General features: G+C 43.0%; 1 protein-coding gene across 4 annotated transcripts in view; it reads left to right on the top strand.

Annotated features, from left to right (window-relative positions):
* The window catches only part of HIVEP1 (HIVEP zinc finger 1), a 285,145-nt gene that overhangs the window by 90,748 nt on the left and 168,883 nt on the right, over nucleotides 1-25,514 (top strand). Inside the window, exon 1 of one of the 4 annotated variants that reach the window (XM_068236905.1) lies at nucleotides 7,790-7,937. The exons of the other annotated variants lie outside the window; for them this stretch is intronic. Within the exon in view, the coding sequence (XP_068093006.1) occupies nucleotides 7,916-7,937 (22 nt within the window). The 5' untranslated portion in view covers nucleotides 7,790-7,915. Of the gene's footprint in view, nucleotides 1-7,789; nucleotides 7,938-25,514 lie in introns of those variants that run through there. 4 annotated transcript variants of the gene reach the window in all.

A 25,514-nucleotide genomic window follows, 5' to 3' on the forward strand; every position in this document is an offset into this window, starting at 1 on the left:
ATGGGATGGTGCACACCGGCGGTTTGCGGTTTTTGCCAAGCCGCAAACGCGCCTCCTGCTGCGCGTTTGCGGTTTTTGGAAGCGTTTCGTCCTCAATGTAAAGTATAGGAAAAACGCAAACCGCTCTGAAAAACGCTAGTTCAGAGCGGTTTGCCAGGCATTTTTGTTACAGTAGCTGTTCAGTAACAGCTTTTACTGTAACAATATGTGTAATCTGCTACACAAAAACGCACCCAAAACCGCTAGGTATGTTTAGAAAACCTCTCTAAACATACCTAGAATCGCTCTGAAATCAGCTCCCAAAACCGCTAGCGTATTGCGGATCTGCTAGCGGTTTTGGTGTGCACTGGGCCTTAGGCCTGGTGCACACCAGAGGAGTTTTTCTGAGCGTTTTGAGTTTTTAAATCTGCTGCTAATGTTATCCTATGTGTCTGTGCACACTGGAGCAATGAGGTTTTGTAAAAATCCCCATAGCATTACATTGGGAAGAGCTTTTAGAGGTTTCAAAAGCTCTTCCCAATGTAATGCTATGGGGTTTTTTACAAAACCTCATTGCTCCAGTGTGCACAGACACATAGGATAACATTAGCAGCAGATTTAAAAACTCAAAACGCTCAGAAAAACTCCTCTGGTGTGCACCAGGCCTTAGAGATGGTCATTTATATGCTACTAATTCAGGCTTGTGCACACATTTCATACAAACTCGAAGCAGCTTGGAACCAATAAAATTCTCTTCCTGGTGAATTTGATTGCCCATTTCTAAGGTGCATACAATTTGCAGCATATCATAGACGATCAACATTCTACAGTGATTATATACGGTATCTCTGAATGCACCTTGAGTGCCAAAATTAAAGAGGGATTGGAGTTACATTTTTTTTGTTCATGTCTGAAACTGGATGTTGTGAAGCAAGATTTCTGTGATAATCAGAATCCAATTAGATCAGCATGATCAGAATGATCAATCTCACATAGCTCTCATAAGAAACATTCTTATTGCTAAGTCAGGAGAGACATAAAAAATGTAAAAGTTGCTCTGGTTCATAAGGTGAAAATGGCTTCCAGGCGTAAAGTGGTTAACCACTTCCCAACTGAGGGGTTTTACCCCTTCAGCATCCGAGCAATTTTCTCCTTTCAGCGCTCCTTACATTCATTCGCCTATAACTTTATCATTACTTATCGCAATGAAATGAACTATATCTTGTTTTTTTCGCCACCAATTAGGCTTTCTTTAGGTGGGACATTATGCCAAGAATAATTTTATTCTAAATGTGTTTTAATGGGAAAATAGGAAAACATATGGGAAAAAAAACATTTTTCAGTTTTCGGCCATTATAGTTTTTAAATAATGCATGCTACTGTAATTAAAACCCATGAAATGTATTTGCCATTTTGTCCCGGTTATAAAACCATTTAAATTATGTCCCTATCACAATGTTTGGCGCCAATATTTTATTTGGAAATAAAGGTGCATTTTTTTTAGTTTTGCGTCCATCCCTAATTACAAGCCCATAGTTTATAAAGTAACAGTGTTGTACCCTCCTGATATAAATATTTAAAAAGTTCAGTCCCTAAGGTAACTATTTATGTATTTTTTTTTAATTGTAAATTTTTTATTTAAAAAAAAAAAAAAAAAAAATGGAGTGTGGGAGGTAATGAGTTAATTTTTTTGTGTATAAGTAATGTATGTGTGTGTAAAAAATAGTTTAGGGTGTAGTTTACTATTTGGCCACAAGATGGCAACAGTTTAATGCGACCTCCAAGCGTCCTTCCGGAAGCTTGGAGGAAGTACAAAGAGGCTGTGATTTTTTTTCTTTTTCACAGTGATCGCGCTGCTTAGCGAAAGCAGCAGATCATTGCGGGGGCAGAGATCAACGAACGGGAATGTATTTTCCCGTTCATTGATCTCCGGGCAAGCGGGCAGCGGCGTGCACGATCGCGGGAGTGCGAGCGGGAGAGCGGACAGCGGCGGTAGCGGCGGGGGTACGTATATCTACGCTCCGGGCGGGGAAGTGAAGTCCAAAGGAGCGTAGATATACTGCACGCGGGCGGGGAACTAGTTAAAGTGGACCTGAACTCTTGCTCAGGTCAAAAGGAACACAGAGAAATTCATCCTCTATGTATTTAGAGAGTTTAGCCTGTCTAATTCCCCCCTCATTTGTTTCTAATCACAAGTTCTAATTTGATCTCTCCCCTGTGTCACCTGACTGCCACTGCAGATACGGTCGGAAATAGAAACCGTGCAGATTTATTTCAGGATTTGTATCAGCTGTAATGAAATGTTTTTCTTTAAAGGTTGTTATCCTGTTGTGTATCTTTTAGAGCAGACAGGAAGTACTGAGTTCAGGTCCGCTTTAAAGAATAAAGCTACATACACACATGCAACAACGATCGTTCGTTGTGAACGACGAACGAACTTTTAATTGACGAAAAGAACGACCTAAGTAAAGTTCATTTTTAAAAGTGTGTAACAATCTGATCCTTAGAACGAACGTTACATCACGTAAAGCAACTATTGCGCTTGCGCATAAAAATGAAAAGTTCCATGGAGAAATAGTGAAATGCGCATGTCAAGCCTAGTACGAACGACCGTTTCCAACGATGTACTACTTTTGCAAACGATCGTCGTTGGAAAAAATCTGCCAAGCTAGATCGTTAGTTTTTAACGATCTAGCTCGTCCGTCGTTAGACTTAATGGTCGTTGGCTGCTTTTTTTTTAACCGATCGTCGTTTGAAACAATCGTTCCCCGATCGTTTCAAACGGCTATAGTCGCATGTATGTACGCACCTTTAGTGTAGGCATAGCATAAATATACTGTATTGAATCCATCACATATAGCTGTCTAATCAATGATGCATTAGTTTGTTCCCACCATACACACTTGGGAAAGGATCACACATAAAACTGCATTCCCCCCCCCCCCCCCCTAAATCTGTGTATGTTTGGGAGAAATCATGACCATCCGTAGTTACTGAAGAATACCTTCTAATAGAAACTGTGAACCTATCAACTAAAAAAGACAGATAACTGAAAGTTTTTTTTTCTGCATCGAAGACAGTGGATGTAATGGGCTGTCAGTTCTTATGCATTTTCACAAGTGCACATTAATAGGGCAAGTGTGGTCCCTGCTTTAGGGTCCTTTCACACTTGTGACCCACACATTGTGTGCGACACACATGGTAACATGAAAGTATATTGACTCTCATGTTACCGTTCACAGTAGATAAATCGTTCCCACGTGTTTCAATGTAATGCTCCTGGGAACACTTTATCGCTCAACGCAAGTGTTTTCCCGGTAGGTTAATTTGTGCTAGCAACACTATTGTGCACTGCTGTGCATGAAACACGTTTGTGCTGGAGTTGGCTAGTTTTAGTACTTGTGCTTCAGAAGTGCTTGCAAGAAGAAGAAATCTCATAGGTAATGTCATTAGCAATAACATGCCCAGCGTAGAATTCCTACTATGTTGTGCTTTGTTTTGCGCGGGGGTTTTGAACATGCTGGACATTGCGCTGGGGTTTTAAACATACTGAACACAGCTACTAATTTTGTTTGCCTCAAGAGTGTTAAAAACCCCTTGGCTCTCCGTTGTTTACTAACTTATATTCTCCACATTAGCCTGCATATTACGTACACAAGCTCTATCTCTCCATTACTTTCTGAAAGCTACAGTCTTGTGACTCGTTGACTGGGTCTGATCTTTGCTCCCTGCTATTCATTCAGTATTCTATACATTTCCTCGTGCTTCCTGAGCAAAGACAGCAGAGCACATTGTTTAGACCTGGCTACAGATCACAGATATGCGAGTACAGAATTTATACTGAAATGGTCAGTGGTGATACTTTTCAGGGAAAGACATGGGGAGCAGGTGTACAGTAAACAATGGGGAACATTATATTTATATTACTAAACAGAGATAAATTTGGGACTGATTTATTTTATGATTTAAAGGAAACCTAACACCCCCCCCCCCCCAAAAAAAAACAAAAACAAAATGAGTTTCACTTATCCAGGGCTTCTACCAGCCCCTTGCAGCCATCCTGTGCCCTCCCAGTGACTCACGGCTCCTCCGGTCCCCTGTAACCAGCTAGTTTCATTTTTGCCGACTCGGAGGGCCGCCACGCAAACTTTTGCACGCAATACCGCTGGTGCAGGAGGCTATCGCGGACGTGAACACGTATTTTTGTACGTGTTGCACCTGCCAGGATGTAGATTTCAATTAGTGCTCTGCACAGATCCGCCACTAGAGCCCCATCGCCCTGCCGTTGCTATGACAGCAGAGCTCCATGAGCCAATCAGGTCATTGGCTCATGACCATGTGATCACTGTGAGCCAATCACATTGGCGGATCACATAGGCTCACAGTGATCACAGGGTCAGGAGATAATGAAATCGGCTCTGGACTGGCTCGTGGAGCTCTGCTGTCATAAGGAAAGTGGGCTGCAGCAGCGGGAGATTGTTGAGAGCGATGGGTCCGTGTGGCGAGATTTTGGTGAACCCCATTTTTTTTGTACAGTAGAGCTGGAATTGTACGGCTATTGTAAGAAAACTGCTTAAAGGGGGACTACAGTGAAAAACTGTAAAATATGTGCAAACATATACAAATAAGAAGTATATTTCTTCCAGAGTAAAATGAGCAATAAATTACTTTTCTCCTATAATGCATTCACTTACAGTAGGCAGTAGAAATCTGGCAGAAGTGACAGGTTTTGGACTAGTCTGTCTCTTCATAGGGGATTCTCAGCAAGGCTTTTATTCTTTATAAAGATATTCCCTAAAAAGGATTTAAACAATGATGCTGGCCAGCTTCCCTGCTCCCTACACAGATTTTTGGTAGTTGGACAGAGCAACTGCCATTCACTAAGTGCTTTTGAAAATAAATTATATCCCTGACAATCCCCTATAAAGAGATGGACTAGTCCAAAACCTGTCACTTCTGTCAGATTTCTACAACCTAATGTAAGTGACAGCAACATAGGAGAGAAGTAATTTATGGCTCATTTTACTCTGGAAAAAATTTGTATTTATTTGCATATTTGTATATGTTTGCAAATATTTTAAATTTTACAGTTTTTCGCAGTAGTGCCCCTTTAAAAATTCGCTCTGTTATAGTGCTTTTTAGTTGCGATTTTCCACTTTCTCTACTTTTTCTGAAGCTGAATCGCCTCAGAAAAGCTGCAGGACCCATGTTTGCATTTGGGAGAAAATCACATCTCTCTGGTGTGATCCATCCCATACAAATACATTAGCCAAGCACTTTTCAAAGCGCTAGCATTTTTAAAAGCGAACAGTGTGAACCAGTAAGAAAAACTCTTGTAGTGTGAACAAGCCCTTAGAGAGGCTTTTCACTGCCTATCAACTGCTCATGAAAAAGAAGCCTTTGGGCTTATTTCCACTGGCAGTTGAACTGTGCACTTAGCTAGCAGTTGCCAGGCAACAGTGAGCAGTTGCTAGACAGCAGCAAGCAGTTGTGAGAGTTTTTAAAGAGTCTTTTCACTGCCTATCAACTGCTCGTGGAAAGGGGGCCTTACTGTAACCTTGGGTGTAAAACCAAATGCAGTATTTTCCACCATGTCCTTGGAAAGGCCCTGTGTGAAAAACTAAGAGCACCCCTTTATTCAGTATCTTGTATAACCTTTTTATGACTGTACTCTCATGAACTGCCTATAGTCTGGGGAGTCTAAGATGTAGCTCTTGAGCCTTTTTTTTTTCTCCTTTTTTTTTCTTGCAGTGTATCTGTTTAAGAGCGCCGGTCCCCGCCCGCGTCCCTTCCTTCCAATCATCGGCGAGGGAAGGGATGCGGGCGGGGACCGGCGCTCTGCAGGAGGCGTGGGAGCGCCGTGAGTGACACTAGTGAGGTAGATACAGCCCGCTGCAACACGCTGCGTGTCGCCAGCGCGGCTGTAATTTATGGGGGAGAGCGGAGCGCAGGGGGGACTTAGCGGTGATTCAACTAGCAACAGAGGCTGGGCACTATAGCCAGACCCAGCCTCTGTGTATAGATTTCTTTCTACGATCCCCACCTCGGGTTCTCTTTAAGTGTCCCGGGCTGCATTCCTTGAATTCCAACCCCCCTCCTTCCTTGCAGAGTTGCGAGCGGGTGGTGGGGGATTTGAAACTCACCTTGATCGCCGATTCCCGCATCGCTTCCCGTGACAACAGGGCATTACATGGGATGTCGGGACGTAAGAAAGGGTCGGCATATTACACTCTGGAAGCCAGCGTGTAATACGCTGGCACATCTTGACGCCCTGTCATGTGACGCCCTGTTGCCATGGAGACATGATGTGGGAATCGGCAATCAGGTGAGTTTTAAGTTCCCCCGTAACTGCCTGCTTGCGACTCTGCAGGGAGGGAGGTAGAGGAATCCGGCCCCCTGTGGGCAGGCCGGATCTAGCTGCAACTTAGTTTCTTAATGCCTATGGAAGTGGTAAGGGTGTACACAATGTTTACACACTGCTTCTACATTTTGACCTAGTCTTTGTTAAAGTAAACCTGTAAGGTGAAAAATGTAAAGGTTAGATACTTACCTCTGTAAAGGGAAGCCTCTGGATTGTCTAGACGCTTTCCATGTCCTCCTTGACCCAACCTCTGCTGGACAGGACTCTCTCTTCCTTTTTGCGGCTAGGCCATGTAAGAGAGCAGCCGTGCATGAGTAAGGTCCGTGTCTGCACAGTAGCACCGAACCTGCACTGAAGAAAGAGTCATGCACTAATGGAAACCGTATCTATTACAATGCAACCTGTTAGATTCTTTTCTTTGCTAATAATGTTTTCTTTGCTACTAATGTTCTATAAATTATTCGTACTGCACACATAATATATTATAATTTTTTTTCGCTTCAGTATCAAAGATCCGGGGTGTTAATAAAAAAATTAAATCTACTTACCTGAGGCTTCCTCCAGCCCCTTGCAGCCATCCTGTTCCTTGCCGCAGCTCTGTTCTGCGTGGGTGGCCCAGGGTCCGCTCTGTTGGTGAGGTCGGCATCTGTAACGGAGGGGACTCCAGGCCACCGGTTGGGAGCGGAGCTGCGGCGAGGGCTCAGTACTGCTAAGTAGATTTTTTTCTTTTCTTCTGCCTGGACCTTCGCTTTCAGCACATCAATGTTACAGATTGATACACATTGCTGAAAAGCGGACAGAAGTGCACTAGTGTGAATGAGGCCTAAGGATATACACATGGGGAGCCCTGATTGCAAGCAAAACCCAAAAGATGTTCCAACTCCTCTTCAAACTCTTGGCAGACAGAATACATAATAGGTAAATAAGTGGAGTTGAGCATATTTCTCTTTATCTTCTGGCATAATTCTACTTGGGACTGTTGTGTTTGTCCTTGGAAGCTGCTGTATAGCTTGTTTTTTCTTTTTTACCATCTAAACTTCATACCGTATTTGTAGTCCTTCTGCAAATAAATATGACTGCTGAAATTTGATTAGATGCTGTCAAGAAACATGCTGCCTTTGTAGCCCAAAACCATCACTTTTACAGTACTTTGCCAGCGAAGTTTATTCAGTTTACATATTCTGCTATTCAGTGCCTCTTGAAATGATTTCCAGAAGGTTGCAAAATATGTGATTGCTATTCATAGCATTGTTTGCTTTTCCACCGTGTTTAATGTGCTGGAGTGCCTCTCGCTAGAAGGGTTAAGGCTGCAGAGAGAGAGAGAAGGGTGGAGGGAAGGAAGGGGACTTGTTTTGACTGCTGACATTTGTGGCCTCCTGGCTGACTCCCATGTACTGGCTGCTTGCGTCAGGCAGGGGGTGGCCCCGGTGTAGCTACTGTTGCTATGGAGAGATAGCGGGGGTGGATTCCTAGGTTCCCTAAGCCTGAGAGAGATTACGTCTGAGGCTCTCATACGCCGTTCATAATGCGATGTGACAGAGCAATCCCGGGCTCCTCTGGCACAGATAGAGGGGAATGACCCGTCCTCAGCTGCTCGGTAATGTGACTGTACAGCATTGTTACTATTGGGACATTAGTGTTAGCTGAGCTGTCAGGGCTGCCTGTGTGATCGGGGACAGTGTGACAGCGGCTCAGGCTGTAGTGTGTGCCCGGCTGCCCGGGACATGAGGACAACACAGGCTACTGGCTATGAGGCTATTGTTGTTATTATTAGTCATTAGTGGAGTGGCCAGGGCGCCTGGTGTTGGGCTGTTTCCTGTGTCTCCCCTGTGTTGGCACAATGCGGAAGTGAGGGAGGTTGTGAAAGAGTTTGGAAATCCCTCAGCTGCAGTTCTGTGAGGAGGAAACACTCGCGTGGAGTCCCGGGGCTGAGCGCGGCTTAACTCTCTCAGTGCCAGGGCTCAGCTAACACACACTATCTTCTGGCTCTGTTTGCAAATGTGTTGTCTGCAATCCCTTCCATTGCACTGGAACTGAATTTTCTTTCATGAGAATTGAAGAGAAGTCTTGATTTATTGGTTGATGATGTGTATGTATTTGTTTTTTAACCATGCAATGGGTAATGGAATAGGATTGCAGAATATTACTGTATATACACTTGGCTTGGAGTGGTGATTTCCAGTTACCCAAAACGACCCATCAGCCTATAAATGCAATGATTTTTTTTGTTTACAACTTCTCTCAGGGCTCTTTCACACGAGAACCCGTGTAACGCAAAGTCGAAACTTTGCATTAACCAAGGTAAAATGACAGTCCATAGACTTTCATTTTACTTTTCACACCCAACGCTGTGTTTTGATGCGTTGCGGTTTGATGCACCCGGAAGCTTTTTATTGTCGGGAGCCGGCGTTTTTTCGTCTGTTAAATTAATAGCTACCCCCGCTGATTGCTTCGCACCGCTACATCCTGATGATACGCCGCAGGCCATATAACGCGTGCAGGAGAAAGGCTCCTGCACGTGTTCTAGATGTGAAAGAGTGCTGGGTTAAAATGAACCATGTTAAATACAGTTGTATCAACTAATATCTGACTGTCAGTTAATTTTTCTTGCTGTCAGAGCTTGTTTACACTACAAACGCAAATCGTGATTTTTGTGTCACAATTTTGCCGCAATTTGCATCGTAATTCCCGATCAACAGAATGAGAATCACATCGCAATCGCCCCCAAAGTGCTGCATGTAGTCCATTTGCAATTTATGCAAATCACAAACGATGCAATGAGAATGATCTTATAGGGATACATTAGCAACAGCGCTGAAAAGCGCAGAGTGTGAACCAGCTTTACATAAGCATGTCCCCTACATACAAACAGATTCAGTTTCAGGCGATTGTTTGTAAGTTGAGTCCTGTGTGAAACATGGATAAATGATTTACTTTCAGACAACTCTGGGTTTGGACATATAGTATAAAATATGTTTGTTGGTTGTTTTAATGTGCTTTTAAAGTGTTTTAAAGTAAACTACAGTTTATACAATACTGTAACATTTGACAACAACAAAAACCAGTATTATTTTGACATGAAAGCAACTTTGTCTCTCCGAAACATTGTAACTCTAGTCCTTTGTAAGGAGGGGGACTGCCTGTAAATATTTGCATGCATATTTAAAAAACTTTGCAGTAGTATGATTTTGTTCTGGTGTTTTGTGGGGAAGGTGTTTTTGTTAGTAGATACATTATTGGCCATTGTTCTGCTTTGCTGCTTGCACAAAAGAGAACTAGCAGGAATGATCTAATATCAGCTGTTATTTTACTTGTGCATGGAGAGGAGAACTAGCTGGAAGTAGCCCAGGAAAATGGTCCTGTGGTTCTCTTGCTGGATCACAGGTTGTACCTGGGAGACAACATGCTGAAAGTAACCATCACACCAACTAGCATTCCCTCTATACCATCAATAATGATCAATTCATGCCTCAGGCATACTTTTTTCTATATTCATGTTTTTTTTCTATTATTATGATACAATAAAAGTTATGCTCTTGAACTCATGCTGCTTGTAAACCCAAGCAGGCCATTTTTTTGTACCAAAAATATACTACTTGTCCCGGGGGTGAGGGGGGGGGGATAATTTGTTTTAGCAGATTCAGATAGTTACAATCTGCCACTCCTGCTTCTTTACTTTAATCTGTTTTGTTTTGTGTAGTTAAAAAAAAAAAAATAATGGCTGCAACCCTGATGCTGCAGACTCCGCTCTCTGCTTGGGAAGGAGCACAAAGGGGCGGGGTAGAGGCGGATAAGGAGCACAGAGAGGCTGGGAAGTGGTGATCATAAAATCCAGAAGGGGCGTTATGCAGGAGTGCCTCTCCTGCAAAGGACACCATTTTCTTTCTCAAGCTAGCGACAAGCTGCTTGTTGGTATGTGTGGGGTGAGGGGGGGGGGGGCGGGGGGAGGGACAGAGAGAGAGAGAGAGAGAGAGAGTGTTGCAGAGAGGACACCGAAGTATGTCAGCAAGCAAGGTACATGCCTCTGTGTCCCATTTGTAATTTAAAAAAATATTGCCACCTATTCACTTTAAGTTCACTTTAAGGGGGGAGAATAATTACTGTATTTGCCTCCATGTAAGATGCTCCAGAATATAAGACACACCTACGTTTAGAGGGAAAAAAACAGGGAAAATTTTATACATACACACACACACACACACACACACACACACACACACACACACACACACACACACACACACACACCACACACCACACACCACACACACACACACACACACACACACACACACACACACACACACACACACACACCACACACACACCACACACACACACACACACACACACACACACACACACACACACACACACACACACACACCCTGCTGTGTCCATGTTCCGGCAGCGTTTTGTTCATGTACTCCCCCCCCAATTGGTGTCCCCCATGTGTTCTCCTGTGTTCCATTCTGTCCTCATTGTGCCCCCTCTGTTCCGGTCTGTCGCCCTGTCCTCTGCTCTCCCATGTGTCTCCACTCCCCCGCCCCCTCCTCCCCCCCCCCTCCGTCTCCTGCTACCCCTGTGAGTAGAAGTGTATTGCTGCAGTTTCTTACCTAATCCAAGGCTCCTGCAGGTATCACAGATCTCTTCTCTTCCGCATGGCTCCCCCCAGTGAACAGCTTGTGCTGTTAACGCGACCAGCTCAAGTCATTCACTAAGGGGAGCCACGCGGAAGGGAAGAGTTCTGTGATCCCCGCGGGCGCCATGGACTGGGTAAGACACTGCCGCTTATACACTTCTACTCACGGGGAGCGGAGGCAAAGGTGGAGCAGGGAACAGAAATAGAGCCAATGCAAGGAATCCCTGATGTTGTGGCAGGTCGGCGGCTCGTGTCTGAGGGGCGTTCGTAAGTCAAGGATTCCCTGCATTCACTGTATAAGATGCAGGGACTTTTTACTCTTATATTATTCCATTTGCTGCTCTTTAACAATTCAATTCAATTTTTCTCCTAGGAGATAATTTTGATCTTCTGCAAAGAATAAATTTTTATCACGCTGTAGTTGAAAAGTACCAAAAAGTAAATGAGAAAAGAAAGAATACTGTCAAAGGTATTTTGAGTATTTCCTTGCTTGCTAGTGGCTGAAAGGCATTTTATTGACAAGTGTCCATATGCAATTCACGTTTTCTCCCTAGTTTTCTCCAAGTTGATATCTTCACCCCTTGTCAATTAAATGCTTTTTAAATCTGCAAGTAAGAAAATGCACAAAATAATTTCGAAAGTACTTTTTCTACCACTTTTGATACTTTTTTAATTATGAAATGCTGAAAAGTTATTTTAAAATGAAGATGAAAAATGATCACCTAGGAGAAAACTCAGGTGTGTAAGGATCACCTAGGAGAAAAAGTGACTTGAATAAGAGCCAGTGGACCCAATCCCATTCACTTTTCCTCCTAGGAGATCATTTTCTTCTTTTGTTCAAAATAACTTTTCAGCACTGTACAATTGGAAGAAAACGTACTGAAAAGTAGGTGAAAAACAACTGTCAAAATTGAGTAGTTTTTTTTTTTACTTGCTGGTAGCTTAAAAGGCATTTTATTGATAAAATGTGAAATATCACCTAGGAGTAACTTGGGAGAAAAAGTGATTTTGATCAGACCCAATGGCACATATGCAATTAACTTTTTCTCACGAGTTATCTCCTAGGAGATAATTTTCATATTCTCTTTAAATAACTTTTAAGCATTTTACAATTGAAAAAGTACTAACTAAATTACTTTGATTATTTTCTTGCTCGCTGGTGGTTTAGAAGGCCTTTTACGACAAGGTGTGACAATATCCCCTAGGAGAAAACTCTGGAGAAAGAGTGAATTGTATATGAGCCCATATGTCTTATAAACAAGGACTTCTAATAAAAAGAAAGCTGTGAATGGTTGGTGTCAGGGTGACCCGAAGGCCACACAACTGTTGCTCAGCCATGTCCATAGAACAGTCCTGTGTTCACTGTAAGATAAGCGCGCTCAGCAAACAGCATATGCTAGTGCGGTTTTTCTTTCATACTGACCTTTTACTCTTGTGAATGCTGGTGTAATGTGAAGTCCCTAAGCTGTAGCCCCTTTCACAGGCTTGATTTATAGAACCACTATGTTGCACTAGTTTAATATCTTTACTTATGTCTTTGAAGACTGTTTACATTTTTTTCTTCATAGAAATGCTCAGGATCTGTCATTTAAAACAATTGTTAGTGATTGTTTCAGCTGAGTAATTGCTACTATAGAGACAAGCTGCTCAGCTACAGTTCTGCATACTGTTCTGTTTTATAGAAAGACTAGGTTGACCTAAGCCCATTTAAAAAATGGTCTCTAGGTCTCTTCATGCGCCAACGCCGCCAGTCAGTGCGTGCGCACCCGCCCGACCTCCCTGCTCCCGGGCCCGTCATCTTGTCCCAACGGTTAACTGTACTGCGCACACGCGCAGTACAAAAAAAAACGGACGCACAGACAAAGACGATGACGCAGTGACAGTTAGGTTTTATTGTATAGGATGAGGAAAAATGACATTTGGTGAACAACTAGGAATTGCAGGACAATAGCAGGGCTGTGAATGTGATGCATAAATACTTCAACTCTGACTCCTCTGGTTTTATTAATGTGTTTTGTTTGTTGGTTGACAAAATGCTACATACAAGGCATCACTGACAAAATTAAAGTGGATCCGAGATAAACTTTTACTCATTGAATAATTGTGTTCCCTTCATATACTTTATAGGGCATTCCTCAAGCCAAATACCTTTTTTTTGTTTTGTTTTAATACGCTAATTCCCAATAAACTAAACAAGCCTCGCCAACAGCTTCTCCAGAGTGCCTTGGCACTTTGAGAGCTATGTAGCAAGGGCTTATGGAAGTTCAGTCTGGGCAGGAGGAAGAGGAATTACTGGCAAGAGATTTCAAAGGCAGAGGGGAGGAGGGAGGAGGAGAGGGAAGTGAAGTTTTCACAGGCTGAGGGCTGGAGGAACAGATCAGCTTGCCTGTGTGTAATGTGACAAACAGAACATGGCCGCTGTCATTGTATCACAGGAATAAATAATCATAAACTGTTGAAGCTGTTTGCAGCTAGATTTGCTATGTAAACTATCTAAACTTTAGATAAGATATATATAGACAAGTTACTTGTTATAGTTAGTTTTTCATCTCAGGTCTGCTTTAAGCAGTTTTAAATCTTTTTGAAGCTGATGTCTTCTTTTGGGAACAAACCAAAGAACTGCTGGCTAGAAAGCTAATGCATTCACTTACTGGCCACCCAAGCCTGTCACTGCCAACGCAAGATAATGCCAATAAAGTGTGGCTCTAAAATCTATAGCTAGACCTATGTTATTGTGGCTATTTATCTGTTTTATCTGTTAAAGAAACTACCAACACTCATTAACTCTAAAGTACGGTAGATAAAAAAATAAGGTCCTATTTATAGTATTTATATGGAATCTGTAAAGCTTAACTTAATAACTGTAATAGCAATAGCAAAAAAAAAAAAAAAAAAAAAAAAAAATGAACAGTGATTGAGAAGCTCAGTCGATGCAAGGATTCTCCAGGAGGCTCTTTTATCAGATTGCGTGGTACCTGAGTGATGCTCACAAAGTTATACAAAAGTACAGCTCTGTGCAGGAGCACATGTGGGGGGAATAGGGGTGGTCAATAGGATGCAGATTGGAAATGGACCATATACAGCAGCAGAATTTGATTTGCTTGTTTTCAAGCTGCATAAGTTTGGACAAAATGTCCAAAAATATTTTCATCTCATTGACCATTCCTTGTGGAGAAGGCAGACAGGCCCCCTTAACATCTGTCAGGACCTGAAAAGACTTCAGTTCAACCTGAACATCTGAAATCCATGGCCAGTTCTAGTAACAGTAGGGCCCCAGGGCATAATTAGCCTGGGGTCCCCCAACAGACACCCCTCTTAACCAAAAAGTGGCATTAAGGTCTCTTTGTTGCAGTCAAATTTTCTTCCTGAGCCCCTGAGCCAGTTTCAGTTTTCTTTCCCTCCCAATCACCTCCCACATAAACTGTGCTCCCTGGGGCCCTTGCAGAGTCTTTGGCAGTGTAGTGTCTCACCTGCCCACCAGCACAGGTGAGACGCTACTCTGCAGAGGCCTTGGGGAGCAACAGTTAAGATAGGGGAAACGCCTTGGGGGCCCCTTTAGGCTCTGGGGCGATTGTCCCCTTTGCCTGTGTGGTAGCACCAGCCCTGCTGATATCCGAACCATACCACAGAAACCAGAAAACAAGGTACAACACTAGCCTGCACCTTCACATATCTGTTTCCCGGGAACCTCTTCTAATTCCCTTCCTTCATGTATGAGTGAGGGCGAGTACGGCTGCCCTCTACATCGGTAAGTATGTAACTTGTTTTTAAAGTTAAATGTTTACATATAAATTCAAGAAAAATATAAACACCTTAGTGACATATAGTAGACTGTAATACCTTATTCAGAATACCCATTTTTACATTAATTATGCTGGTTTCAAGCACACCTGAAGTGAAAGGGAGGCTGACATATTTATTTCCTTTTAAACAATACCAGTTGCCTGGCAATGCTGTTGATCTTTCTGGCATCAGAAATGTCTGAATCACACACCTGAAACAAGTATGTGGCTAATCCAGTCAGACTTCAGTCAGAAAAGCCTGATCTGCATTGTTCAGGGTCTGTGGCTCAAGGTGTCAGAGCAGGGCAGCCAGGAAATGTGCATAGTTTAAAAGGAAATAAATATGTTCGCCTCCATATCCTTCGCACTGCAGGTGTCCTTTCAACATCAGAAACACTTCCTATATGTATGTGTATTATTGTATATTAGTATGTAGCATCCAGTGATGCTCAGCCTAGGCAATGAGGTCACACAGCCTTCTGCCCCAGAGCATTCAGGGAGACCAGGTGTTTTTCTGCTTACTTCTCATCAAACAAGAAGCAAACTTTCCACAGTGATGCAACTTGCCAGCAGTAAATGCTGCCAGCTGTGATAAACTTAAGAATGTAAATCGGGGTGAGGAAAGATTTTACAATGGGTGTTAAACATTGGCTAAATCATTTAAAAGGGAATATTCTAAGCAATAAGCAATTTTATTAATGAGGTTATATTCAGTAAAGTTCCTCTTCAAAGGAAACCTGAGACCAAAAAGGTTGCAGGTTTTATACTTGCCCGGGGCTTCCTCCAGCCCCCTTGAGGCTGCTCGGTCCCTCACCATCTTCCTGGGCCGCTCATATCTCTTGCTGGATGGCATGGTACTGTGGCCTAGTTGTGCTTCATAGTTCTGCGCATGCGTGTAAGAACCCTCCCAGCCGTGGGAGTGCGACGGGGAGCGCACACGGCCACACATGCGCAATGAAGCACGCCTCGGCCAGAATACCGGGCTGTCCTGCGTGAGGTAGCAGCGGCCCAGGGAGACGGCAGGGGGCTGGAGGAAGCCCCAGGTAAGTATAAATCCTGAGACCTCTTTGGTCTCAGGTACACAAGTTTTGTTACTGTACCGAAAGAAAAAGCCTGTTAACTACTTAAATGGATTCTTTTTTTTTTTTCATACCTAGTCAATACATCCTTAGTTTAATTTAACAGTGAACTTTCTTCATAAACTTTTAACAACCTCTTGATTTGCTGTAACCTACAAATTAAATAAAGTTGAAACTTGGGGCTCTTTCATGCAAGTGGATGTGCATAGCTTGTTGTGACCTCCCAGCACATAGTTTACCAAAGCCCCTTATGATTCCTACTGCTACTAGCCTCTTGCTTTATTATTGCGCTTGGTCTAAGTGTTTACTTGCCAAAACAGTGTTCTAAATCAGGATGCACCCAGTTGTGGGCCTGTTTCCACTATGGCGAATTCACATGCATTAACTGCATGCGAAATCGCATACGCAATGTATTTCAATGGGCCTGTTTCCATTACAGGCGAAATTCACTTTCCCCCGCAGGCAAAAAAAGGCCACCTCTGTAACAATTTTCTGCATGGTTTAGACATTTTCGCGTACGCATTTTTGCGTGCGGATGTCAATCGTAATGAATGGCGATGGGAAAATCGGAAAACAATTGCTTGCACATGCAAATTCGCATAAAAAAACCACCCACAAATGCATTGCGAATCAGCAAGTGTTTTTCATTTGCTGATTCATCTGGGTATAGTGGAAACGGGCCCTAATTGAAGAATTCATGTGGATCGGTACAAGAATGTTGATCAAGTGCTTTGATGTTAGATGTTCTAACATTTCTTAGATGTAGTCTGTCTAGCATTCCCTTGGTATGACAGGATGTTTTCTTATTGGCAAAACAGTGGTTTCTCTACTGGAATTCCAGTGGTGTTTTTTTCCCTTTTTGTCTGTGGCCTAAAATTTCTGGAAATTGGCCTCTGCTTTTGAACAGATGGTCTTATATTTTGGTTCCCACTGTATGACATTCCCGTGAACACAGGATGTTGAAGTTTCATTTTTTTTTTTAATTTGTGTAAGCATTTTCTGTTTGTATTCCTTTTTGGCATTTGCACACTCATGGTCATATGTTTACACACTGCAGTTGTGCAATCTTCACTTTATGAAATGAGCCAGGCATGTCGTGCCATTTATCTTGGCAAACCACAAAACCACATAAAATAACACGACTTTCTTATTGCCTTGGCATTTCTGTTTCCTGAGGAAATAGGTGCCTAAATTTAATAGCAAAATTACAAGGTTATACAGATTTGCTGTTCACATTTCATATACTTATAAGCTTAAGCATGACCATTTTTTATAGAGACTGTAAATAGTTATGGTGAGATTGTTTCATGGTTAATCAGTCTCTCGTGCTGGTCTTATGATATTACACTCTAGAGTATGTACAGTATATTTATTTTAAGACACTTAAAGCCTAACTCCAGGCAAAAATGTATGCTTAGCCTTTAGTATGCCGAGCTGCCTTTTGTCCATGTAGGAGATTCTTGAGTAATATTATTACACAAATATATGCAGTGCAGACTCTTCCCTACGCAGCACTTTACGGATATCTGAGAATTTGAGCTAGGGATTAGTGCACTACATGAGAAGAGCGCAGCTGATGCAGGCCACTTAGCCTATAGCTTACTTTTAAAGTCTTTTGGTCATGGCGCAGTGTTCTCCCCAGGCTCTTTTAGCTGGGTGCTCCACCCGGCTAGTTTTGGTGAGCACCCGGCTGTCATCGGTTCACCTCCTTTAATGTTGTAAGCAGAGTTGTGCACAGAAGCATCGACCCAGCATTCTCTCATCCCACCCCAGCCGACTACTTTTTCATGCCACCCGGTGGGAAAAAAATCTGGGGCGTATATGTGAAAAAGGCACTGAAGGCACTGCTGTAATTTGGGCGCCAGGGTTAGCCAGTAGTACAATATCGGTAAATTACTGATATTGTACTATTGAACAGTTGCTAATTCCAGTAGTAAAATATCAGTAAAAATTACCGATATTCTACTGTCACCTAACCTAATACTCTTCTCACACTTCCCAATGCCTAACAGTAACTTACACTGGCCGATGCTAGATCCACAGATAACATTGCGTTCTATGCAGCACCCAATTTACCACTTGGGGACTGTGGCACAAATGACCTGTTTCGTGGTAGGGAGCCTCTCACCAGCTATTTTCTGCACCACAATCACAAGAAAAGATGCCCTATCCAAAGACATTAGTCAGAATAAGTAATTCATCACATCCCTGTATATGTTATTTGCTGCACAAGATTAGTGATCCACTCTCACAGAGATAAATTGTCACTTTTTGTTCCCTTGTTCCCAATGCTGTGGGGATTCCAATTACATTTGGATTTAGAAGGTGGTTGTAATTGTTTTTAATCATTTGTATGTTGGATAAGTCCTGAATAAAATTCTATATGTTTGCATCAAATCTGAATGTGATGAATTACTTATTCTGACCGATGTCTTTGGATAGGGCATCTTTTCTTGTGGTTGCTAGTAGCAAATGCTAGCCCTTTGGAGACACATTGTCATGTGTGAAGTTGTTGCTCTGACAGTAGTGTCACTAATTTCCTGCACCACAGACTTCTATAGACACAAGACACATAACATTTATATCTCGCTTTTCTCCAGGTGGACTCAAAGCACTTCAGGGCTGCAGCCATAAGGTGCCCTCCACTGATGACCAGGATCATTGGAGAGCCTTACCAAAGACTCCTTACTGTTTTATGTACTGAGATGGGATTTGAAATCCTGCATCAAAGGCTTTCCTTAGAGACATTGCTGTGTGGAAAGCATGGTGATGCTGAGCAAAGCATCTCCACTGCTCACAGAGCCTGCTATTCTTTCAGCTGAGCTGCTTCATGACCTACAGACACGTTTTTAAAACCAGATATTTAGCTGTAGAATTCTTGTTTGACGCAACTGATTTGACAGATGAGCAATTTGTCCTAAATATACCATCTGTTAGCTTAGTAAACAGAGAATGGAGTTGAACTCTTTAAAGGTGCATGGAAATTCTGTTTATATGATAAAGCAGGCATGGGGAATACAATAACACACAACGACCAGCCAAATATATCTTATATAAACTGCTGAAATCCTGCTAGTATGAATATTGCTATAAAAAAAAAAAGATTAAACTTTGTGTACATTTATAATAGTAATAAAGGCAAATTTGCAAACTCACAGCTAAGTAGCTAAAGCATTAACAAACACTGCTATTTAGTATTAGTCTAAAATCACTTTAAAATTGTATGTGATATTCTGTGTAGTTATAGTGCATGCATGTGGGTAGATAGCAGGTTTATTTTTATTACTGCGGGATTCACAATGACTTTTATTTTCTATGTAAAGGGACAGACATAGCCCTTATGTGGCTGTATGTACTGTTGCAGGTGCTCACAGGAGATACCAGGGATCTAATCAGTCCCCTAGCATCTCTCCTGTTGGTGAAGGACATCAGGAGCAGCGGAGCATCCCTAACACCCTGCGCACCTCTGCAGCTGCAGCCCTGGAGTGACCAAGATTCCACTTCTGAGTTACAGGCTTCAACAGATCATGGAAATTAAGTATACAGTTCTTTGCAATTACTAAACTGCTCAGCCCTTCCTAAAGTTTGTAACCAGTGAGGAAAAGAGCAGACGATTGGGGCGGGGGAGTGAATCATTCTGGCATTGGGCAGGAGTAATTGAGTGGCTAGAGAGCCATTCACATCATGCCTAAACTTTGTGCAGAGGCTACACATTCACTTTATAATAGACTTCCAGGGCTTTATGCCACCATAAGCCTGTTTTATCCTTTTGGATGCTATAACAAGGTAGTCTTCATACATGGTTTTCAATGACTAGTTCAGCCACTGACGATGGCCATCTTGTCAGTGACAATCAAAGGTTTAAAATTGAAGCCCAAAGTTGCAGAGACAGTAGATGTAAGAAATGGAGATGACAATCATTTCTTTATGCTGTGCTCAAATTAATATTTTTAGGGCAATATCCATCAGAGATTATACATCTGTTTTAGTGGATTGTAGTGGGAAAGATTATTTACTTGCTGGCTTTTTTAACTGTTGGAAGTTGCCATGGTGGGTTTTCTCTGCAGTGATTAGTCTCTGCTCCCTTTCACCAGCCAACATGATGATGTCACACTCCCACGACTGAATTCCACAATTATTTGTGTATATGCCATTAAGGAGCAATAGCCAGGCCTGCATGAGCCATCATTTGTCTTTGTAATGACAGCAGCTTCTGTGCTACAGATGCCAGAGAGGATTTTTGTATAATTATTTGTAAATCTAATGAATGGGATATGGTTGTATGCACATGTGTGGTTACCCCTGCCCAAATTATATACTGTATATATTTATGTTTAAGCTGGAAGCATTTTGTAGTCTGTTGTAGCCTTCCCCTACTCCATAGGCATCAGTTTGCTGCATTTTCAAATCCTTAGGCCTGGTTCACACATAAATCTGCACATGTCCAGTACTGGCCTGTCCTGTCAGTTATGCATCAGTTTTCTATCAGGGCTGTGGAGTCGGAGTTGAGGAGTCAGAGTCTGAGCAAATTTCGGTATCTAAAGTCGGATACGAGAACAGAATGCACCGACTCCGACTACTAATAAATTTTAAAAACTGTAATTAAAAGAGACAATATGATAAAATGTTCTATTTCTCACCATAAATAACTTCTATAAAGTAATAGCAGTGATTAGCCCCAAAAAATGAAATAAACCAATAAAAAAAACACAACTTCTTGTGCTGCTGCAATAAAGCAATCATTTTTTATTTTTAAAATCAGATATACAGTACCTATCTGATTGTGACTATCTATTTGTGTACACGATTAGGCCCGGTTCACATTAGCGTTCGCTATCAGGATTTTCCGGATCGGATCCGGAACGCATACTGTACAAACGGAACGTACGTTCCGCATAGCAATGCAATGTCTATGCGGACGTTCACACGCGTCCGTTCCGTACGTATCGGATCCGGACTCCGGACTCTTTTCCAACATGCGCTATTTTTTGGGTCCGGATCTCCGGCCCACGCATCCTGACCGGAGCCTGACAGCACCATCAGGCACACAGAAACCAATGGGGAACGGAAGGCACAGAACACACTGCCTACAAAAACCTGACATTCTACCCCACTACCTATGCGTATCCAAGCGGCCATTTCGGATGGGGACACATGGGCCAAGCATGTCTGGAGTGGAGCAGCAGTGACAGACGTGCTGGAGCTGTTTTGGCAGAATGTCGGAGGTGGAGGTGAGGCCTACAGCGGAGGAACCTGATTCTACAGGTGCACCAGGTGCACCTTCTGCTGACCCCAACATTTTTTTATTTAATTTCGTTATTTTTTGCCCACGGATCCTGATGGCAGCCTGATGCATGCCTGATGCAAACGGACCGGATCCTGATCGGATCCTGATCGGAACCGTACGGTTCCGATCAGGATCAGGTCCTGATCCGATCAGGATCCGGTCCGTTTGCAAGGCAAAACGCAAGTGTGAATGGGGCCTTATCCCGTTTTTTTTTTTTTTCAATAAAAATCTCATCGGACATGTTGGAAAAATCTTTATATTCGATCTAACAGAATAATCAAACAAAATTATCTAATAGAAAAAAAAAATGAAAAAATTGTACCATGTATGGGCACCATAATAGAGGAAAAATCCCCACAATATCCTGCAAAGTACCTGCACATCACTCTTAAGGTGGCCGTACATGGTACAATTTTTCATTTTTTTTCGATTAGATAATTTAGTTTGATTATTCCGTTAGATCGAATATACAGATTTTTCCAGCATGTCCGATCTGATTTTTCTCGAAAAAACGGGATAATCGTTAGAATTTCTTGATCGAAAAAAAAAATATTTTCAACTTTCATTCGATTCGATCATTTAGATCGAATAAACGGGAGAATCGAACGTTTTTATTGTACCATGTATGGCCACCTTTACATGTACTCACAGTTAGATTGCCTAGGGCCCTGTCAATGTTCTTTGTTCCTGTCTGTACCCTCTACAAGTACTCTTACCAAGGAAGACTTTTGATTTTCTATTTAATCGCTTCCGGACCAGCGAAGTTGAAATCTACGTCCTGCTTGTGGCTGCGCAGCTCTGACAGGCCGCAACCCACACGCCTTGCCGTGAGTAAGACGGCAAAGCTCTTAGAGCCGGACAGGAGGCGATTTCATTGGCTCTCGACCCTCTCATCACTGTAAGCCAATCCCGGGTTCCGGTGGCGATGGGAGAGCTGCGTGACCGGCAAGAGCGAGGAATTATCAGTAAGCGCCGTTTTACTCTCTCTTTTTCTCTCCCACATTGACCACCGCTCCACCTATCAGAAAGCTAGCACAGCAGCCATTTTACACTTTGCCTGTGGCTCCTGTGAAGGAGACTAGGGACAGCGCTGAACTGCTATTAGGAAAAGTGTTAGTTAGGCCTGTGTTGTGTCCCTAGTGGCGTTTTTTGCTGCTACAACACCAATTCACCATCTACATAACCTCAAGAGCCATTCTAAAGGCTGTGTTTTGTTCTAGTGATATTGCTGTTCAGTGTGTACACACAGTGCACTTTAGCTGTTGCAGACAGGTGCAGTCAGTGCTTAGTGCTACAGTAGTTCACCCTTCTAAGGGCTGTTTTTCTTTTTCTTGCTATTGTTATATTGCAGTTCTGTGTGTCCAGTGCACCCATTAGCTGTTGGAGACAGGTCTGTTGGTCCTAGTAGTGCTCCAACTTCATAAATCAATCGTCCTTGTAAGGGCTGTTTTTCTTGCTGTTGTTATCACAGTTCTGTGTGTCCAGTGCACATGTTAGCTGTTGAAGACAGGGCTGCTGATGGTCATATTGGTGCACCGACTACATAACCAAATAATCCTTCACCACCACTACTAGCATCTAGTATCCACTACTGCCCCTTATATAAGGCCTCAGTGCAGAATCAGTGTTTCTTTGGGGTCACTTAAGGGCCCTTTCACACTTGCTGATCGCAAAACGCTAGCGATTTTGCTAGCATTTAGCTCTGGCAGTTTTTGGCGATTAACGCTCAAAAAAATCACCATTCACACCTGGCGATTTTTATTTATTTTTTTTTTTTTTTTTTTTTAAATTTTATTTTAAGCGATCGCGTTTTGCGCTTCTATAGCACTAAGACGCGGTCGCCGGGAAATCGCCTGAAAATGGTGCAGGCTATGCATTTGTGTTTAGCGTTTTTGGGCGATTTGCGGTGATTAGTGCAAATCGCCCAAATGAGAACGGGCCCATAGACTTTTATTACCCTAGCGCTTTGAAAAGCGCTAGCGTTTGAGTGTTTTGCCGAAATCGCCTGGCAAAATGCCCAAGTGTAAATGGGCCCTAAATGTCATTGAACTACCTCAGGCCGACCACAGGGTCTGGAACACCGTGATCGCCTGCACTTCTGAGAACGTGCACACAAACACGGTGGCCAGTACACACCACCTACACAAAGATTGCTGCCGAGAGGACTAAAATTTATGTCCTGGAAGTGTCAACTAATAAAAACAATAATTTGCTCACCTGGCGTAATCACTGAAGCTGTTTGCAGTGCATTAAACACAATATTTCTGCCCTTTAAAGATTAAAACACAACTTAACTACCGTATATACTCGCATATAAGCCGACTCGCATATAAGCCGAGGTACCCACTTTGCCCCCATAAACAAGGGAAAAGTGATTGACTCGCATATAAGCCCCCCCCCCCCCCTACAGTATAGCCTTAGGATTAATAACCAGATGTGCCCCCAATATGAGGCATCCCAATACCCAGTAAAAAAAAGTCAGATGTGCTCCCAGTATGAGACATCCCCACCTCCCCAAAGCCAAAGAGGCCCCCAGTATGAAGCAGCCGACCTCCCCATAGCCATATGTGCATCCATGTCTCTGCTAATTGCACATCTGCTTAGCTCCCAGCCTCTTGACACAAATCCTGCTGACAACCAGGACATTTCCCACGACAAATCTTCCACGCCCTGGAGTCTAGAATCTCAAATGTTGCTTTGGGGTGCATTTCCCCATGATGGCAGATGATGATTCTCACTAGACAAACAAAGGACAAATCAGTAAGGTGAAGCTGGACTCACCAGGGCACTAAAGTACTTCCTACAGAATCTGCAAAGCTGTAGGCAGGGAATATAACTGTTCCCTGTGACACAGCCCATGTCTGTAATGAATATTTTGCTTCCATCTCCTCCGCACGTCTGATCTCCATGTGCACTTCAGAGCTTACTTCCTGACTGCTGCCATCTACTGGGCATGTGCTGAAGACAGCAAAGCATGTAGGGAGATGTAGTTTCTTGAAGCCCGGCATTTGCTTGTAACTTACAGTGTCTTTACTCTGCTCCCTCCCCACACGCTGAAGCCGGGAAATGTAGTTGCTTCTTGTATTCTCATGCTGCATCCTCCGTGGCAATGCTGTGCCATTATGTGCTGATAAATGTGTTTATGTGACAAGCGGCCACACGCTGTGATTATGCCCGGATCTGTATACTGTGGCTGCAGATCACTATCAGAGCTTCATGATATCGAGCTGCAGCCACGGCAGTACACAGATCCGTGCATAATCACAGCGTGTGGCTGCCTATCACATAAACACATGTATAGCACATAACTGAGGATGCAGCATTGAGAATACAAGAAGCAACTGTACATTTCGAAGCTTCAGCATGTCGGGAGAGAGGGAGCTGAGTAAAAACAGAGTAAAAGTTACATCAAAAGGATTCCTGCTCTCTGCAATGCACGCTCCGGGGAACATCAGTCTGATTATTGCTGTGCTAACGCTGCTACGGGCATGGGAAGGACTGACATAGTGGAGGCACAGGCAGCTGACTCGCATAGAAGCCGAGGGGTGGACTTTTCAGCACATTTTTTGTGCTGAAAAATTCGGCTTCTATGCGAGTATATACGGTATGTCATTTTTGGTGCTACTCTTGCCATGGATCCCCCTCCGGCATGTCACGGTCCAGGTGTTAGACCCCTTTAAACAACTTGTCCAGCACTTTTGTGGCCAGAAACATTCCCTATAGGTTTTAAAATTCTTCTGCCCATTAAAGTCTATGGCGGTTCACCCGTTAGTGAACTTTTGCGGAAAATTTGAGTTTGCAAACTGAAAATTTAACGTTCGCTACATCACTATTGTTTAACCACTTAAAGGGGAACTGAAGAGAGAGGTATATGGAGGCTGTCATGTTTATTTCCTTTTAATCAATACCAGTTGCCTGGCAGCCCTGCTGGTCTATTTCTCTGCAGTAGTATCTGATTAAAACCAGAAACAAGCATGCAGCTAGTCTTGTCAGATCAGACTTATAAGTCTGAACCACTGAAACACCTGATCTGCTGCATGCTTGTTCAGGGGCTATGGCTAATAGTATTAGAGGCAGAGGATCAGCAGGGCTGCCAGGCAACTGGTATTGTCTAAAAGGAAATAAACATGACAGCCTCCATATACCTCTCTCTTCAGTTCCCCTTTAAGGACTGCAGTCTTAACCCTCTGGGCGACACAATTGCATCGCCCAGGAGGGGGCGCAGCACTTTCTTTTTTATTTTTTAAATCATGTATCGAGCCCTGGGCTCGCTACATGATAGCCGCTGCGCAGCGGCACCCCCCCCCCCCCACCCACCCACTCCGATCGCCTTAGGCGATCAGAGTAAGATATACCCTATTGGCGATTCATAAAACTTAACTTT

This window comes from Hyperolius riggenbachi, chromosome 5, assembly GCF_040937935.1.
Source record: "Hyperolius riggenbachi isolate aHypRig1 chromosome 5, aHypRig1.pri, whole genome shotgun sequence".
NCBI classification, from domain to species: domain Eukaryota; kingdom Metazoa; phylum Chordata; class Amphibia; order Anura; family Hyperoliidae; genus Hyperolius; species Hyperolius riggenbachi.